At 37.0% G+C, this 16,987-nt stretch overlaps 1 protein-coding gene across 6 annotated transcripts in view; it reads left to right on the top strand.

Annotated features, from left to right (window-relative positions):
- The window catches only part of frmpd4 (FERM and PDZ domain containing 4), a 404,084-nt gene that overhangs the window by 352,758 nt on the left and 34,339 nt on the right, over positions 1-16,987 (top strand). For all 6 annotated transcript variants that reach the window (XM_016992375.2, XM_008107217.3, XM_008107214.3 and 3 more), the window contains exon 5: positions 8,649-8,694. In XM_016992375.2, the coding sequence (XP_016847864.2) occupies positions 8,649-8,694 (46 nt within the window). The remainder of the gene's footprint in view (positions 1-8,648; positions 8,695-16,987) is intronic.

The following is a 16,987-nucleotide window of genomic DNA, read 5'->3' as shown; positions in this document are numbered from 1 at the left end:
TATCAACAAGGCTAACTTCTAAGGAGACAGCTGTGAACACAGCTGTAATTGACATTTACAAACGTTATGTTTCTGAATTTCTCATAAAATCTTCTTTAGTATTGATATATGGATCCAGCTCATTGCTAGACTCATGAACTCCAGAATTCCTTGCTGGTACTTGGCATGAGAAGGATCACTGTCCATATTCTAGACTGGGATTCAGGAAAGCAGCACTTGCATTTTCCATTCCAATTGATCTGTTATGTTTCAGTGAAATTACGAGATCAGTTAGGAAATATATCCCTGTTCAGAAGAAGCAGGAGAATGAGGATCAGTATGTAGCAAAAGGTGGGTAGAAGAGAGCAACAACGGTGATAACTTTGTAGCGAGGGAAGGGTGGCATATACAGTAGAGTCTCACTTATCCAACATAAACGGGCCGGCAGAACGTTGGATAAGCGAATATGTTGGATAATAAGGAAAGATTAAGGAGAAGCCTATTAAACATGAAATTTGGTTATGATTTTACAAATTAAGCACCAAAACATCATGTTATACAACAAATTTGACATAAAAAGTAGTTCATTACACATTAATACTATGTAGTAATTACTGTATTTACGAATTTAGCACCAAAATATCACAATGCATTGAAAACATTGACTACAAAAATGCGTTGGATAATCCAGAACGTTGGATAAGTGAGTGGATAAGTGAGACTCTACTGTAATTCATTTTTGACTTGGTTCTTGAACACTGAATGTTTTATGTTTACATGTTTCCAGCAGATACATTCCCTTACTTAATCAAATGACCCTTGTTCGTTATCATGTACATGTACAGGGGGTTGGACTGGATGGCCCATATGGTCTCTTCCAACTCTATGATTCTATGATATGCACACTCAGACAGGCCCCTTCTACACTGCCATATAATTCAGATTATCAGGTTTGAACTGGATTATATGACTCTTCACTGTCATATAATCCACTTCAAAGTAGATAATCTGAATTTTATATGGCAGTATAGAAGGGGCCACTCATTGCCAGTAGCACGTTTTGCTCTGTAAAATATCGAACAGACTAAACATGCTTGTGTCAAAAAGTAACAACTGATATCAAGATGATATGTTCTAATTAAACTCAAAAGAAGTGGGCTTTATTATAATAATAGGTATTATTTTAGTTCACTAAGAACTATGGGATGTGAAATTTTAACATGTCAAAATTCGTTTCTTTCTTCAAAGCATCAAGACTGAGTATTTCTTATTTTATGTATTTTTTAAAGACCATTTTCACTTTTTGCCAATTTCCTCTTTGCACAGAGATTGCTGATGAGCATGGAGTTTGAGATAACTAGGTTAGTGAATGAATAGGAACAGAATGAGGTTCATTCCAGGCTGTTACCATAATCTCTAGCTACATAATTTCATTTCTTGCTTTGCCCTTAACTTTTCATCTAATGCCTGGAAGGTCAGATTTGCTTTATGCTGCTGAAGGGACTTACATATGTTATGGGTGAGCTTCACCAAACGGCTTATACAAGAAGTGAGAGCTCTCACATAAAAACACAGTAAGATTTTGCTTTGTTTTCCGTTTGCTTGCAGATGACAATAAAAAAGCACAATACTATTTTTTTATTGTATTTGTATTACGAAATAGTTTCTGAGGTTGGATGTTACCCCTCTAATCTTTTTCCTGAGTATCCATCCCCACTTTTTAAATTATTTACACATTTACTTCTTTTTCAGTAGGAGCCTTTATTCATTGCAGCTGATTATGTTTATATCACCAGTGCTACCTATTGAACTGAATTTTCCTTCTTAATGTGTCAAGCTCTCCATCATCAGTAATATGATTCAAACTTGGCTATTCCATTGTTCATCTCCCTTCAAGAACATTCCTTCTAATACTTCCTACACTAAATAAACAACAGGTAGGGACCACTCAGCCCACAAGTTTACAGACTACAGTCAGTGAGCAATTCTTTATTAAAACATCCATGCTTCATGTAGTCTGAAATGGTTATTGCTTAGTAATGCTGCTTTGACCTTTACAATGTTCTGTAATTTGATCCTTCTGTTCACCTTTCTATTCCACGTGTCCTGCATGTCAAGTACCTGTAGGAAGTGACTAGGACTGCACAGTGGGTTGCGCTTTTAATGTCAAGTAAGTAACAGTGAAGTTCCCATCCTTTTGTACTATATCTACTTCCTCAGACTTAGTCTACAAAAACATTATTCTCTCAGTCTCAAAGGTGTTACAAGACCCTTTTGCATACTGACATTTCAGATTAAACCAGCTATGCCTTTGGGTGCATCTACACTGTAGAATTAATGCAGTTTTGCACTACTATAACTGCTATAACACAATGCTATGGAATCATGGTAGTTTTACAAGGTCTTGAGCCTCCTTAGCCAAGTAGTGCTTGTGCCTCATTAGTCAAGAATTGGGATGCCATCACATTGAGCCATGGCAGTTGAAGTGGTGTCAATTACAATAATTCTATAGTGTAGATACACCCTTTGAATGCCTACAAAATTCACATCCAATTTCTCTTTAAACTAGTTCTAATTTTTGAAAAATAAAGAAAATCTTGACATTAGTACTTTTGTTTGCACAAAAAGTATTACTCCTTCATTAGTTAGATAAAGAGTATAGTAATGACAGCAGTTATAATATGTACTGAATATTGTTTCTTTTGGTAATATTCAAGTATGTGTGGGGAGGGTTTTTCTCCAGGAACATAAAAAAATGATGTCATATTTGTACAGACGAAGAGTAGAAGACACCTCCTAAGTGAAATTTGCCTTCTTGGGCTATGCTGCTAAACTAAATTACACTAGTGGCTATTATTAACCTTTTTAAAAAATGTTTGTGACTTTGACTGATTAAGACAGGGGTCCTCAGACTTTTTAAGCAGAGGGCCAGTTGATGCTTCCTCAGATTGGTGGGGGACCGGAGTCTAGTTTGAAATAAACGTGAACAAATTCCTATGCATACTGTACATATCCTATTTGTAGTGCAAAAAAAGAATGAAAAAACAACACAATATTTAAAATTAAGAACAATTTTACAGCGGGTTAAACCTCTGAGCTGCTGAACTTGCTGACCGAAAGGTCGACGGTTCAAATCCGGGGAGTAGGGTGAGCTCCTGCTGTTAGCTCCAGCTTCTGCTAACCTAGCAATTTGAAAACATGCAAATATGAGTAGATCAATAGGTACCGCTCTGGCAGAAAGGTAACAGTGCTCCATGCAGCCATGCCAGCCACGTGACCTTGGAGGCGTCTATAGATAACGCCAGCTCTTCGGCTTAGAAATTGAGATGAGCATCAAACCCCAGAGTCTGACACGACTAGACTTAATGTCAAGGGAAAACTTTTACCTTTACTAAACTTACCAGTATTTCAATAGGAAGTGTGGGCCTGCTTTTGACTGATGAGATAGCTAAGTGAATTAGGATTGCTGTTGTTGTGTGCTTTCAAGTAGTTTCAGACTTAGGGAAGATCCTAAGTCTAAAGCTTAAGTTGGGTAAATACCTTTGGGGACCCCTGGACCAAGGGATGAGAACTATTGCTCAAACAAAACATCTGTAATAATTTGAAAAAAGAAAAACTTGTTCCCACTAATCATGTTTTTCATGAGTTTGAAAAATATGGAGTACTACATTGTTGCCTAACTGGGAACATTAGTGGTACCTCTTGATCAGGTATAGGAATTTGTGTAACTTATCTTTGTTGCAGCAGTCTGATTTAAGACTCACTGTATCAAAATTGGCTAATCACTGTGGATTCCCCATCCCCATGATAGACCTTGTATCTACGACCATTTCCTCATCTGTTGCACTTTATCTTGCCTTATCTGTTTAATATAGTCACATGGTCCACCCCTCCCCAAGTTGCTCTCTTATTGACGGTAGCACTTAATCAACTACCTTGTTTACTCATTGCACTTTACCCAGTTCGTCTTATCCTCTCTACTTGGGTGCCAAATCCATATTTTTACTTTGATTATCATTTTATATTTTATCATGTTTAGAGTGTTAATTTAATTTTTGTGTCTGTATTTTCTGATGTCTTTTTATTTTGGTTTGTTGTTTTACCCGGGCTTGGCCCCATGTAAGCCACCCCAAGTACCTGCGGGGAGATGGAGGTGGGGTATAAAAATAAAGTATTACTATTATTGTTGATGATGATGTTGTTCTGTTCCTTCAACTCAAAATGATCTGAACAAATTAGAGAGATAGCCCAAAACGAACAAAATGAAGTTCAACAGGGACAAATGTAAGATACTCCACTTAGGCAGAAAAAAATGAAATGCAAAGATACAGGATGGATGATGGCAGACTCAACAGCAGTACATGTGAAAAAGATCTTGGAATTCTCCTGGAAAACAAGTTAACATGAGTCAACAAAGTCATGTGGCAGCTAAAAAAGCCAATGGGATCTTGGCCTGCATCAATAGGAATATAGTATCTAGATCCAGGGAAGTCATGCTACCCCTCTATTCTGCTTTGGTCAGACCACACCTGGAATCACACTTTGTCCAATTCTGCGCACCGCAATTTAAGGGAGATGTTACAAGCTGGAATGTGTCCAGAGGAGGGTGACTAAAATGATCAAGGGTCTGGAGAACAAGCCCTATGAGGAGCAGCTTAAAGAGCTGGGCATGTTTAGCCTGCAGAAAAGAAGGCTGAGAGGTGACATGATAGCCATGTATAAATATGTGAGGGGAGGTCATAGGGAGAAGGGAGCAAACCTGTTTTCTGCTGCCCTGGAGACTAGGACGAAGAACAATGGCTTTAAACTACAGGAAAGGAGATTCCACATTAGGAAGAACTTCCTCCCTGTGAGAGCTGTTCAGCAGTGGAACTCTCTGCTCCAGAGTGTGGTTGAGGCTCCTTTCTTGGAGGCTTTTAAGCAGAGGCTGGATGGCCATCTGTTGGGGGTGCTTTGAATGCGATTCTTGCCAGGGGGTTGGACTTGATGGCCCATGAGGTCTCTTCCAACTCTAGGATTCTATGATTCTAAGTTGGTTTTGACTAATGGTGAATCGATAAATGGGATGTCTCCATTACTAAATGCCCTGTTAAAATCTCACAAACTCTTGGCCACGGCCTCTGTTACAGTCAATCCATATGTAAATCAGTTTTTTCCTCGTTTTCTGCTGCCTTCAGCAGAAACTTTATCCAGCATTAATGTCTTTTATTGTGAGTCATGTTTTCCTATATTGTTCCCAAAGTGTGCAGACCCCAGTGACAATTCAAAGATTATTTGTTCTAGGAACAATTTATGCATATTTTTGGTGGTCCATGGTGTCAGTAAAACCTTCTTCTAGCATCATGTTTTGAATTAGTTATTTTTCGTCAGTTTTCTTCATTCTTCAATTTTACATTGGTATACAGATATTAAAAATATCAGCATATGGATAATCAAGATTTACTAGGTAATTCTTACATTTAATGATTACCTCTTTCAGTGATGTTGATAGCTAATCAAACTTGAATGCTTACATCAACACCATGAATTTCACAGAATTTTCTCATGCTAATATTATACACATATTTTTCTTGCCTCAGGCAGGCATGATGTTCTCAATAGCATGCATCACCACAGAATCCCATAGGCGACATTATTTAAAAAAACAAAAAACTAAAATAAGGTACTCTATAGCCCTAAATAAGTAAGATTGCTTTCCATTTGAACAAGTAGACACAGTAACAAAACATAGTCACTACTTTACTACCACTATAACTACCACAATAACTGTAATTGGTTTTAAATGTTTTTAATGCTTAATATTTATTTATGTCTTATTTCTGGACATTATTATTCTTTGAGTGATTTTTTGTCTTGTATTTTATGTTAAATGTGATTTGATTTGTATTGTATTATATTTATACACTGTGTATTTGCAATGTGGTACAGAAATGACCAAACTGTAAGCTCAGCTGCTCTAAGTCCTGTTCAAGGTGAGAAGAGCGGCTTAAATAAATGGTAAATAAATAATAAATCCCACAAATCTGTAAGCTCAGCTGCTCTAAGTCCTGTTCAAGGTGAGAAGAGCGGCTTAAATAAATGGTAAATAAATAATAAATCCCACAAATCCCACTGTTTGAAGATCATTATTCATAAATATGCACTCCCTGGCTTTATTTCTCATAAACTCTTTCTACCTCTGGACTGTTTGGTATAGCTGAAAAGGCATGGGAGAGATAGAGGTCATCCTATCTAAAGTCCCTGGGGGTGGGAATGGAGAAAAGGAGCCACGTTCAGCTGCTATTGCGATAGTTTCCCAACATACTATAGATTTTCACAGAAATGCTACAGGCTCCATGGGATGCAGAGATCAATAGACTTTGAGAGCAGTAATGCAAGTTTTATGTCTGGAGCTATTCACCAGGAATCCCTGGTTGCTTTATTTGGATTATTCATGACAAACTTTTTCAGAGCTTTCTATTCATTCAGCCTAATGTTGTGGTGGTGACTTATTTTGTTTTTCCTATGAACAAGACCAGCATGCAAATTAGTTGCACTTCTCTCAACCAGGCAATGAATCTCAAAAGTAGACAATTCATTACATTGGAAAATTAGGCAAACCAACAGAAAACCTAGTTCATCACAATGAAGTGCCAACTGATCTCTCCTCAACTGATAAAAAAACAAACAGCACATCAATGTTAAGACAAATAGTGGCATTGAGAGGGTTACCTGGCAAATCAATGTGCATTTAGCAATATGTTACTAAAGGACTTGATGATATAAACAACTTTTGAAAAACCTTGATTAATGCAACATAGATTTTTATGTCCTCTGCCCTTTTCTGATTCAACGTTTCAGAAAACCAGTGTCTGTCACATTTCCGTAAAGTATAAATAAATCTAATGAACAAAAAACACCCTTTTTATTCTGAGGAAAATTTAAAAGAGATTGAAGGGTTGAGTCTATCCACTTTGTAGCAAATCTCACTTCATGTACAAAGAAGACACATGGCCAATTGTTTTGGAAGAATCAAGTCATACTTAATTTTTTTACAACTACTAATAGACTTGGCACACACATGGCAGGAGATGCCTGCTCTTTTCTGACTCTTGGACAAACAACATGGGGATTTGGGGGGGGGGGGGGAGCCCCATCCCCTATGCCAAAACATTGTAACCCATTGTTCTGTTTTGCCCCAAGCTTGTCAAACAAATCCATATTATGCTGGGGAACACCTATTGGATGTATTAAATGCATGTTTTACAGTAACTACAAATTGCATGTGAAAAATACATGTTTGTCTATATTTCTCAGAGCTAACATAGAAAATGTGGTAAATATTAATACAGTATACCTTTAAATATCTGGATATATATTTAAACATCCAAGCATCTAATTAGTCTACATATATATCTTCCATACTTTAACAGTGTGTTCATATGTATGGTTAGTTTTTAAATGCAGCTTCTTTCCAGGAAATTGTCTATGAATATACAACATCTGTGCTGATGATGGAAACAGTGAGTGGCATAAATGTGGAGCTACACATAATAGCTCTGAAATCCATTAGCCTTAATAACATTAAAAAAGGATCTTCATTTTTATATTCGGTTTGATATTTGTTTTGATATTTAAAGCCATAACTAGGGTTATAGCAGATACTTGTCCATTGGTTTATAATAATAATAATAATAATAATAACTTTATTTTTATACCCCGCCTCTATCTCCCCGAAGGGGACTCAGGGCGGCTTACATGGGGCCAAGCCCAAATAAAAACAGTAGCAGTATAAAACACAGCAATAGACAACAACTTGCACAATAAAAAAATAAAAATAATAAAATAAAACATTAGCCAATAAAAAACAAGAACTAATAAAAACATGGATTAAAACTGAGAGATTGTAAAAGTAGACTGGGTAAGGTGCACCATATAAATATTGTAGACACAAGGTGACTGATAAAGTGCTGCAAATTCTGGAAGTGCAAATTGGGATGGGAATAGACCCTGTGTCTATATCGAGTTGACAAAGGTAAAAGGTGCAAACCAGTACAAGAATGGTCACAGATACAGATTGCTTCTGGATGAGCAATCTTTATCTAAAGGCTTGAGTAAAGAGCCAGGTTTTCAAGCTCTTTCTGAATGCTACCAGGGTGGGGGCTTGCCTGATTTCCCTGGGGAGCGAGTTCCAGATAAAAGATGTACAAACGGGAATTGAATGAACTTATAATAAGAAATGTTTAACCTCACAATTGTTGTTTGCTGCTAGATTTTCGTTTGTATTTCTCATGCATTAGCACATTTCATCTCTCTCTCCTGTGTCTTTTGTTTGATTTTATTAACTGGTGGAAGTGACAGTCAACAATGAATGATGTCACAGCACTATTGGCTATGCAAGAACATATATAAGAATAAAGATCATTAATCCTTCCAGTATCTGTTTGGGCATCTACCACCTCATTTTGGAGAAGTTCCTGAAAAATCACTAAAAGGGGAGGTGCTGTATACATCTCCCTTTAGACAGAAATGTTTCTGAAAAGGACAACTTTTTCATTCAGCTTTCCCCTTCAATACTGCATTGTTGTAATAAAACACTGATAAAAGATCCTAATTCTGTCCACTGAACAGAAAATGTTGTAATTCTGAAATAAAAAATGAATTATCACTGTTGTCTCCTTTCTTTACAGGAGCTGCAAAGAATCAATCCTCCTTACTGTTATTCAGCCTTACCCCGTAAGTAGTTATTATGTTTTTAGGAAATAGTTTCCTAGCAACATTTACTGCCTTTATCTGCCTTTTCCCGCACTGTGTCTCTTCCTTATCTGCATAACTAATAGCAATAGTGAAGCACATACTGTGTCTCTGAGAATAAATGTGATGATTATATACTACTCTAGACAGGAATGCTACAATGAATGTGTTATCTAAATAAATATGGATATTTTCTGACCTGTATGAAGTATATTTCTTGGAGAGAGAACAAGCAGGCTGATCTCGTCTTGAAAACATTTCAGAAGCAATCTTTGTTTTGTCATCTTGTTGTTAGCTTCATTTCCTAAATTGCTATATCTTGTATAGGAAAACCTCTATTATATTTGTTTTCCTACACTGCTTTTTAATTTTTGAGAAAGGCTTCTGCTGGAGCTGTCTCTGTCTACATAATCTATTACTGACTAGGCACTAACTTGAGTTTCAATGAAGGATAGAGTAAAATTAATACTGGTGATGAGTTTTTTGGTCTCCCTTAAATGTGCTATACAAGATTTAATTTAATCTAATTATCTAATTGAATATTTAATTCACCAACTCTGCTATGAGAGTAAGTGTACTTACAGATATACATTAAACCTGTTTTGAAGCAGGTTTAAGAAACCCATTCTGAAGTGGGTTTAAGTTCCCACAATTTGAGGGAGGGGAGAGAAATGGGGTTTCCTGTAGGTTGTCCCCATTGTAATGTGGTAACTATATCACTGGAATGGGGCGACCCCAAAAACCCCTCTAAAAGCTTTAAAAATAAATAAACCACTTACCAGGTCGCCATTAGGCCTCTCTGGAGCTTCCTGGAATGTACCATTGTAATGTAATGTAAACTTTTATTACGGTCAATGACCAGCTCATATCAAGGGCACCCAGTCCCGTACATCCATATGAAAATCGAGAGGTTATAGACTTCAAAATTAATAAAACTCCTATAAAACTAAATCATAGACAAAATTTAAAATCTAGGTTAAAAACTTCAGTATTAATATAAACCATTATAAAATTGAATCATTGACAAAATTTAAAATCTAGGCTAAAACTTCAACATTAATAAAAACCATTATAAAATTGAATCATTGACAAAATTTAAAATGGTACCAGTACCATTAAGACCCAACTCAACCCACAGGATCATCCGGGGGGAGTCTAAAGGGAGCGGGGATGGCACCGGGGGGGGGGGGGGATACCCATAACTGTAAATAACAACCTATAACTTTAAATAGTGATCTATATCTGCTTTCCCAACTCTATTCTATAGATGATACTTAGTTCTTTTGGCTCTCAATCATCATCTGCCGGATTTTAATTGCAGCCGTGCAGAACTTGGTGACATACGTCATAGCTGAGATGGTATCTGAGAGCAATAAGGTTATGTAAAATTGTCCAGAACGTCCTGGGTATTTAGTTGTTCATGGCATGATGAGACGTGTTCGAATGTCTCTATAAAACAGGCACTGCAGAAGTACATGCTCCCCTGACACACAATAAGGTAGGGGGCAGGACCAATCCCCCCCCCCCCCGGCACGTGCTTCCAGGAGTCAGTCCCCACAGGGCCCATAGACCACTAGAACCGGGCCTTTCAGCAAGGCATGGATCTAATGTGGTAACTAATTCATTCAGGATAAAGCAGAGTTTCCCTGCTTTGTCTTGAATTAATTTGCTTTTACCGGAGACATCGTTGGTAAAAGTAAAAGCGCGAGAGCTCTCACATTTTGGGCCCTTAAGGTGGTTGCTTCAGGCCCTTGAGTGCTGACCAGTGGAGTGTGCCATTCTCTTCTGCTGCCACCCATGCAGCTCTGGGCAGTAACCATTATGGGACACTCAAGTAGAAAAAGTTTGCTACTTGTAGGAGAAATCATGGACAAATCCAGTGCTGGCTGCCACCCCATTACCAGAGCAGCCCAAAAGGAGGTGAAGAGAAAGGGTTACGTATCTCTTAGTCATTTGCAAAATCTTTTCCCCCAAAAACTCTGGCTTTGAGTGATTATTAGAGCCAAAACCTCTTGAGAAATTTGAGCTGGGAAAACACCTGTGGCTTAGCCTAGTTTATATAGTTGGTCATCTCTCTTACAGCCTTGGCTTTGATGACCCCTCCAGAGGGTCTTGGTGAGCCAAATTCTAGAAACAACTGGGATGTCCATCTGTAACTCTCCCCTCTCTCTAGCTGTCTCTTTGGGCTGTTTTGTCAATTAGTGGGAGTGCCAACACTCTCTCTACCTCATCAGTCAATGGCAAGGTTGGAGATGCTATCTTTGTGACCATCAATGGCTTGTGGGGTTTTTCCAGCATGACAGAAATGGCTGGTTGCCAGTATGAAGGAACATGCAAGGAAAGTGTGAGGGTGAAAGAGAGGAGAGAGGTTCTTGCCACTTTGCAATGTGTATTGCTGAAAGAGTGAACACTGAAAGTCAATAATGACATTTTGAGCAAAGATAATGGATTGATAGCTTCAGCTACAGGCACAGCCTAAGATACTCTGTTGCTGCTTACTGTGGAGCAAGACTTTGGATTTGTCCTCTCTTTCCCTTTAGCTTTATTTACACATTTCATTCTTCTAGCAGATCATTTATGTTCATATTTATTTATATAGAATATTACCTACCCTCTGTGACAAAATTGTAACATTCTTTGCTATAAGGAAGGGAGGATCTCAGAAACTATATTATGCATACTTCTACTAAGTGGGGAATTGTCCTTCATGCTTGGCCAGCTCCCTATTTAAATGGTAATGGTGTATTCTCCTGTACTTTCCCTATATACCTAAAGCCACCATCAGGAAATACGTTGCCAAATTATTTTGCTAGTATAGATCTGATTGAGGCCTGAAATCTTTATCTTTCAGTACATCTTATCCCCTTTTGCTATAACCCAAATTGTTATTAATCACTAAGACTAAAAAGGGAGATCTGTTAAAATGTGCAGATTAATATATGAGGCATAAAATACTGTGTGCTTAATAATTTCAAGAAGTTCATCCCATATTTTGTAGCTTGAACCTGAAGCTGTGTATAGCAAGAAAGGAAACAAATATAGTACATATAAAGCCTGCAGTGAAGCTGTGTGTTTCTTGAGGAATAGCTAAATTCAATCAGAAAGATAAATGTTATAAGTTTTATTCTTGCTCTAAGGCCAGACTACTTCTAATTAAATGGCATTTATTTCCTATACACATTCATTCTCCTGAGAGGTAAAATGCTGAAGCAATAACTGGATGTGTACTCAAAGTGAACTGTTATTTGATTTAAAAAGAAGAATTACATTTTTAAAAACTCCAGGTATAAGCAAACTGAATCAGCTGTTTGAGCTTTCAGGAGCTGTCTCTAAATGTTTATAGGACCCACAGCATCCTACCCTGCTGACAATAGTAGACAGGATTACCAACGACCTGCAAACTATTTGTGCTACATGTCTATGTTTAAAATGTTCTTGTTTTTTGTACCGAGTTTTCCCATTGGCTTCAACAAACAGAGCCACCTGGTCTTCATTGTTTAGCCAAGCAAGGTGTGAAATCCAAAAAGGATGTGCAAGGTTTTCCAGTAGCTTGTCTCAATAATAACTGGGGTGAAGATTTTTATCTGGATGAAGAATTGTTGGGTGGATGATGCTACCTCAGCTACCAGTTTTTTCAGGTTGCTTTGTAATTGGGTGAAACGTAGATGGTAGGAGTGGTATTTGTACAGCCCTTCAAATGGTGTCAAACAACCGCTCCCAACCATCCTTGCCAGCCCAGCCAATATGGGGGAGTATCAGGGATCACAGTCCAACAAGATCAACATTATTCCCATTTCTGATACAGAAGAACCAAAGGTCATTTTTGTTTTGTTTTTAAAATCAGTTTCTCAGAACACTTGCTCTCCTGTTTTCCCTATTGTTTTCAAAGTACAGGAATGTATAAGTAAATTATGATTTCTCCAATAGAGTTGGATTTGTCAAATTATCTCCTGAAAAAATGTTGCTTATTTTGCTAGGCATATAAAAATAGGTTTTTCAGAACTTTTCAGAAGTTGCTTAATGAAGAATAGATAGGACAATATGCTGAAGCCATCCAGAACATCATCTTATCATTGTTTAGTTATGATGGCATCACCAGGGGACCATTATTCCCCCTTCTTTGAAACAACTTTTCAAGCACTGAAACATGTTTTTCTCCGCTGTTGGAGAAAAGGTTTTTCCTGCATTGACTTGTAGTATATTTACGCATCACTAAGAAGTCATCTGCATGAAACTAATACTATTAATGAATTATGGTACTTTGCTTGCCTGCTGAGTATAATTTATTTTGTGTTGTCCAGATTAGTTTTGCTTAAGGTCATTCATTTTCAGTTTAATTACAACCAAAGCCAAATGCACTTCTTTTGTATTTCCTGTCAGTCTAATAAATCTTCCCAGGTTAATTTGAATGTCATCTGTTCTGATAAGAAAAGGATTTAAGAGCTTAATCTTCAAGCTCTTTCAAGTTTCACTTTTTTGGAAGTTTATTTGAATTACCATTGAAAACAGTTTGTTTTATGAATGAGTTATGATTGCAATGGAATATTTTCATAGGTTTCAGCATATTTCCAGTTAAATTGTTGCACTGTTGTGCTGTGCATTCAAGTTTCATGAATGAATTTTCAGTGGTGGATAAGTTGTCATTCTAGATCCCTATTTCATTTACAAAGGTATCTTGCTGTAATGAAACCAGTCTTCCTTTCCTTTTAAGTGCCTGGCATTATATTACTTTATTGCAGTCAACAGAACATTGGAATGGCATATTCAATATTTTATACATGAGCACCAATGGGCCAGCAGTATAAATGCAATCGAAATCAAATTGGTAAATATAAAATACAGTATTAGATACAGTTAAAATAGCCAAGCCTAAACATTTTGCCACTTGCAGGGTGAACTATTTGTCAGAAGCCTGAAACAGGACAACCATAAGAGACTCAGGGGAGCATCAGGAAGAGTTGTGTGATAAGATATAATCAATCTTCCCTGGCCCCAGATAAAAACTACAGCGGAAATTACATGAGATATGGATTCAATTTCGAAATTATAACAGGGGCAGCATCTCTTGTTCACTGCCATTTTGTTAAATCTGCCAGTTAATAGATTAGAGGAAAGGACATTGAAACTTGTCAAGAAAAAGGACTCTCTGTATTTTAAAATAGTTAAGCAATCTAGGTAAGGCATTCCATCCTGTAAGGAGGGGCATGATAAATCCAGAGACTAATGGGAGCAGGGGTGACTTGGAGCTCCTTGGAGCTTTTGATTAGTGTCCATTAACTTATCGTTAGCAATTGCTTTGGCCCCTTCTAGGTCCATGGATAAAAGACAGGAGGAAGATAATCAATGTGATTTTACACTCAACTTGCTTCCTCCAAGGGGATTTTGAAAAGTCAAAATTTGTCTTGGACACCTCGGTGTTAGGCAAGAGTGGAGCCAAAAAGGAATAGAGTAAATCCAAGAAATTTACCACCCATAAAGAAAAAGAAGTGGGTTGTTGGTTTCACATTTTGTTCCACTTTATATTTAATATATTTATCCTAAATCTTCTGGTGTATAGCTTCATGAAACTATAATTTTGGGTATCTATAATATCTACCTCTTCAGTTCTCGCCTCTCCTATGACCCATGTGAATGTACTCATCCTCTTAGCATAAACCAAAACTTTTGTTTTTGAGTAATTAATTGTTAGGAGATTATTGATTCAGTACTCATAGAAGCTGCTCAGTAATCTCCTGAGACCCAATCAAGTCTGGAAAATCTGTACAGCATCTTCAGCATAAAGGACGATGGAAACTTTTGTTGAGTCAGTCTTTGGTGGATTGGATGGTAAAAAACTATTGCAGTCTCTGCATACACAGACATGTATGAATACCTTTTAAAAATCTTACGACTGTATTGCAGATTTGTGAAAAAGCACAAAAAATGAAGGGAGCTTACATTCTGATTTGGGTTTGAGAAGTGCAAATTAGGTTGATTCACTGAAAGGAATAAATCATTTAGCCTTCCTGTTCAATGCCTTTATGGCTGTTCTTTGTTTAAAGGTTATTTGTGGTAAACATATATTTATACACACTTCTGCCCTTTCAAGAACTCTAGGCTAATTTTCTGACTCCAAGCCTCCAGACATTAGAAATGTTTCCTAGATAAACAAGCACTGCCCTCAGTTCAGTCTACATTAGTTCTAACTTACTGTTATGAAACAGAAAATGAAGACAGATAAGCCAATGTCACAGTAAGAAAATAAGGTTTTGTTCATGGTAGCAGGTCAAAGAACTAAGATCTGTCCAAAGAATTGGCCTGCTGGCTGCCGCCGCCTCCATGTATGTGTTTGCCTCTCCACTTACACATATCTTCCTTTTGTTTTTCTGAGTATATCTCTTTCTTTGGGAGTGGTTAACTTCAGCAGTTCTCTTCCACCCTTCACTACCAAATCCTGCCATGGGTTGTATCTTCACCCAAAAAATGTGGGTTTTTTCTGCATTTTTTCAAGACTGTAAGTAACCATTTTTATATTTGGAATGGGTAGCTAAAACACACACCTGTTTCACTTTAATGGAAAGTTACACTTCTGGGGGATTCTTAATGTATTTAGTGAGTGCCCAGGTGGAAAATATTTGGAGCTGGGTGAGATGAAAAAAAGGGGGGGGGCTGCTTGGGGGACAAGTTGTTTCCCTTGATGGTTTCACCTCCCAGGTTCTGCCCCAGAAATTAACCAGTGATGGTTCTCATTTGTATTCCCAACCTGGGAGTTTCATCACTCCACTATTTGGACTAACACAAAAACTTGAAGAAATGATCCTGATCTTTTCATTTCACATACTACTCAGTCTCAATGCAATATCAGACAGCCAATTCTCTCACACCAGAAGCAACTTTCAGTTTCTCAAGTTGCTCCTGACACGAGGGAAAAAAATTAGTTTGCTCTTAGTGAAAATTAAATTTTCACTAAAAACTGGTTATCTGCCTTTCCAAGATACTCTTGTTAAAACAAATACTGGAAATTGTGGCAATATTAATGCCATATTTAGATGCCTGTATTGTAGGAGTTTAAAACAGTCCATCCTGATAAGTAGCACTATGAAAGGAATGGGCAATAAATTCCAAGTGTAAAATGCAATGTTAACAAGTAGAGGTTTACTTACAAGGTGCAAACCATAGAGGGCAACAGCACCAGAAGCAGCTGACACCAAAATTATTTAGTGTGCAAATTCATTATTTTTATTTAAATTCATTATACATTCATTATATAGATATAGATATAACCAGAAAAAGATTTTCATAAGCCTGCCTTACATGCAATGTCTTATTAATAAGCTTATTAAAACTATCCTAATTTGCTTTTTTAAAAAACCTTTTAATGCACATGCATTCCAGTCAGGACTATTATTTTAATTCAATTAAAATTATTTTGAATCACATAATTTCATTGTTGCTGAGGGTTTTTATGGTAGCTTATTGTGTTGAATGTTCTAGTGTTTTAGCTACAGGATTCTGGTCTGGTCTGGTCTGGTCTGGGAGGAATTCATGATGGTGACACCACTAATTAGCACACTGGGTGACACCAATCCTAGTGACACCATTGTGCAGACCTCTTATATCCTCAAATCTCCACAGGGTCCCTCCAACATGAAAGTACAAAGTGCTGAAGGGTGAATCACTCCAACTTCCTCTTCCACTAAGGAAAGAACTTCCATCAACTGAAAAAATTAATTTAAGCCCTTCTAAGGATACATAAGAGAGCCAAAGTGGTGTAATGTTTTGAGTGTTGGACTACAACTCTGGAGACCAGAGTTTAAGTCCCCTCTCTGCCTCAGCAAATCTTATATGTTAGCCTTGAAGGTGCAGCACAATAACAAATATATGCAAGGTTTTTTAATTGCTATAAATCTTCTCATAGAGGTTTCAAACATTTTTATTCTTAATTGTTATTGGTTTAATTTTGTTTTCCAGTATACTGATTTTTGTTTTTGTAAACTTAACTGTTTGTATCTTTCGGCTGTTAATGTATAATGAATATAAAGTAGTAATGTAATATAGAGACATATGTAACGTAAATATCTAAGAACATATATTATTTCTACAGTTATTTTTACAGCAGGCTCATTCTCAGTGAATAAGAAAAATTGCATTGATACCGAATTCTGAAGAATATTTTTCTCTGATATTTTTTATTATTAAATGGAATATGAATTTTGTTTTATATATGTAAATATGAATGTATACTGTTATCTTCACAAATAACTGTAGTGGTAAAAAATATAATACAGTGACAGTA

This window comes from Anolis carolinensis, chromosome 3, assembly GCF_035594765.1.
Source record: "Anolis carolinensis isolate JA03-04 chromosome 3, rAnoCar3.1.pri, whole genome shotgun sequence".
Classification (NCBI taxonomy): Eukaryota; Metazoa; Chordata; class Lepidosauria; order Squamata; family Dactyloidae; genus Anolis; species Anolis carolinensis.
The sequence above is the reverse complement of the archived record's forward strand: the minus strand, read 5'-3'. Positions and strand labels throughout refer to the sequence as shown.